The following is a 3,385-nucleotide window of genomic DNA, read 5'->3' as shown; positions in this document are numbered from 1 at the left end:
AAAGGGACACACGAGGAAGCAGAGGGACACACGAGGAAGCAGAGGGACACATGAGGACACAAAGGGACACACGAGGAAGCAGAGGGACACACGAGGACGCAAAGGGACACACGAGGACACAAAGGGACACATGAGGAAGCAGAGGGACACACGAGGAAGCAAAGGGACACGTTAGGAAGCAAGGGGACACACGAGGACGCAAAGGGACACACGAGCACACAAAGGGACACACGAGGACGTAGGAAGCAGAGGACGAGTTTGTACCATTCCCAGAAATATCATCTCGTCTGTCCTCAGTCTGGCGGTCTCTGTCCTCTGGCGGTGTCCTCTCCACACCTAAGAAGAAGAGAAGATGATTTAAAGACATCAACGGACATTTATGTCAAAACTAGGACGGAACAAGACATAAAACGCTGAATATTTTCCCAAAATCTGTTTAAAAAAAATATTCTGACTTTTATTTTGAAAATATTCATCTGGCTCTTATTTTTCAAATATCAAGACTTTTTTTTCCTTGAAAAAAATATAAAAGATTTTCCAAACATCTTAATTAAAAATGTTTTCCCACTTTTATTTTGAAAATATTAAGACTTTTTTTTTTTCCTTGAAATAAATATTTTCCCCAACTTCTTCTCTAAAAATATATTCCAACCTTTATTTGGAAAATATTTAAATATGCAGAAGCCAGGAAGTAAAAAGTCATAAAAAAGTTGAATCTTTTCCCAAAATCTTTTATAAAAAGATATTATGACTTATTTTGGAAATATGTATTTGACTCTTATTTTGAAAAATATTAAGACTTTTTTTTCCTCGAAAAAAAATAAAAAATATTTTCTCGACATCTTTAAAAAATATATGTATTCTCCCTTTTATTTTGAAAATATTAAGACTCTTTTTTTCCTTAAAAAAATAAAATATATTTTCTCGACATCTCCCCCTTTTATTTTGAAAATATTTAAATACGTCAAAACCAGGATGTTAAAAGTCAGAAGAAATATTTTAGCGTCCCGGTACCTTCTGGATGGCGACGGCGGCCTGATGGGGGGTCAGGTTCAGGTGTGGGGGGGTCCAGGTGTGTCTGCGGACGCCTCGCTCTGATTGGACGAGGTCCTTCATGTACTGGGCTCTGATTCGTCCCTGCCGAGCGCGCTCAGACACCTGCAGGAGAAGCACCGCCTCCTCCACGCTCATGGCCGCCGCGCCCAGCTCCTGCAAAAAAAAAAAAATGACGGTGTTGTTGTTTGTAAAGGTTTGTTATCTGAATAAATAATTTAAAAAAAATAAATTAAATTAATTAAATTAATTTAAAATATTTTTTTGTAAAACAAAATTTTTGGAAAAAAATGAAAAAATATCCAAAAAAAATTGGATCCCAAAAAATATCTTTAATTAACTTATTAACTTAATTAATCTCCCAAAAACCAACTTCCTCACTTTATTCAGCCTCTTTGACGTCTGTAATTATGTACACGTATATTACATATATTTATTAATATGTATACAGTATATATATATATATATATATATATATATATATATATATATATATATATATATATATATATATATACACACACACACAGTAATATATAATATATGGATATAATAATAATAATAGCCCTATAATGATAATAATATCGTACCGTGTGTCGGGCGCGCTGAGCTTCCAGCACGTTGGCGAACTTCTTCTTCTCTCTGAGGAAATACCGCGGGACCGGGACCTCCAGATCTCTCTGTCGACACCCAACAACCAACGAAGAAGAACAGTCACAACACCTTCGCAAAATGTGTACCAAAGGTCCAAAAAGAGACGTAAATGCGACAAAACTAATTGTTAAAAAAAAGCCCAAAATGTAAAAAACTAAATTTAAAAATAAAACGTAATATTTAAAACAATCTGATTGGGAGCTGCTGCATTTTCAGGAAAAAAAAGTCGTATTTATTTAAAAACATTTTTTTATAATTTTAAGTAAAAAGATGGACAAATATTTTCAAATTAAAAGTCATAATATCTTTTTTTTTTTTATATGTTGGGAAAATATTGGTTGTTTTTTCAAGGGGATTTTTTTTATTTTGTAATATTTTCAAAATAAAAGTCTGGTCAATATTTTCAAAATAAGAGTCTGCATATTTATGATTGAGAAATATTAAAAAGTTTGTGAATAAAAATATGAGGATTTGATATTTGATTGTATTCCTAGAGAATATAATCAAATAGTTTCATCCGCAGCTAAGAAGGGGATCGGGTCTAAAGGATCAGGTCTAGAGGATCGGGTCTAAAGGATCAGGTCTAGAGGATCGGGTCTAGAGGATCAGGTCTAGAGGATTGGGTCTAGAGGGTCGGGTCTAGAGGATCAGGTCTAGAGGATCGGGTCTAGAGGATCGGGTCTAAAGGATCAGGTCTAGAGGATTGGGTCTAGAGGATCGGGTCTAGAGGATCGGGTCTAGAGGATCAGGTCTAGAGGATTGGGTCTAGAGGATCGGGTCTAAAGGATCAGGTCTAGAGGATTGGGTCTAGAGGATCGGGTCTAAAGGATCAGATCTAGAGGATCGGGTCTAGAGGATCAGGTCTAAAGGATCAGGTCTAGAGGATCGGGTCTAAAGGATCGGGTCTAAAGGATCGGGTCTAGAGGATCGGGTCTAGAGGATCGGGTCTAAAGGATCGGGTCTAAAGGATCGGGTCTAGAGGATTGGGTCTAGAGGACTGGGTCTAGAGGATCGGGTCTAGAGGATCGGGTCTAGAGGATCGGGTCTAGAGAATCAGGTCTAGAAGATTGGGTCTAGAGGATCGGGTCTAGAGGATCAGGTCTGAGTGTTTTCTGGACTCACCGGGGTCATCTTGAGGTCCAGCAGCAGATCATCAAAGTAGGGGAACTCTGAGTGCTGCAGCTGGACCATCTGGGTCCGGAGCTCCAGGAGTCGACCCGCCACCCCGTCCAGAACCCTCCGGACCGCCCGGCGCCGCTGGGGCTGGACCAGGTGCTCGTACAGGTCCTCCAGACGCCGGAAGATCTGCAGGTACTTCAGGTACAGGACCCCCGACTCACGCCCCGCCCCAGACCGGCTCCCGCTGGGAACCTCGTCCTGGAGGAGGCGCTGCAGAGCGCTGTGAGCTCCCGCCCACTGCTGCCTGGAGGACCAATCAGAGGAGGCCTCATCTATCACAACCAATCAGATCCCTTTAAATAATAACTCTTTAGAAATGTTGGAATATAATTTAATAATTATTATAAATATAGAAATAGAATTAATAATTTAATATTTTAATATTTTTGTTAAAAGTTAGTCTCAGTGTGCATGTGTGTGCATGTGTGTGTGTGTGTGTGTGTGTTTTTCGTGTGTGTGTGTGTGTGTGTGTGTGTGTGTTTTTTGTGTGTGTGTGTGT

At 39.4% G+C, this 3,385-nt stretch overlaps 1 protein-coding gene across 1 annotated transcript; it reads right to left on the bottom strand.

Moving 5' to 3' along the window:
* Positions 1-264: 264 nt before the first annotated feature.
* Positions 265-3,130, bottom strand: LOC117940766 (dynein regulatory complex protein 11-like; the record flags this gene model as incomplete). The annotated part of the gene is made up of 4 exons (XM_034865925.1): positions 265-336; positions 1,015-1,209; positions 1,644-1,733; positions 2,830-3,130. Coding segments are annotated over 4 exons (658 nt in total), but the record flags the coding sequence as incomplete, so codon positions are not given.
* Between the last annotated feature and the right edge of the window lie 255 nt (positions 3,131-3,385).

Source organism: Etheostoma cragini, unplaced genomic scaffold (assembly GCF_013103735.1).
Source record: "Etheostoma cragini isolate CJK2018 unplaced genomic scaffold, CSU_Ecrag_1.0 ScbMSFa_3222, whole genome shotgun sequence".
NCBI lineage: Eukaryota > Metazoa > Chordata > Actinopteri > Perciformes > Percidae > Etheostoma > Etheostoma cragini.
Note: the sequence above shows the minus strand (reverse complement) of the source record. Positions and strands in the feature narration are given on the sequence as shown.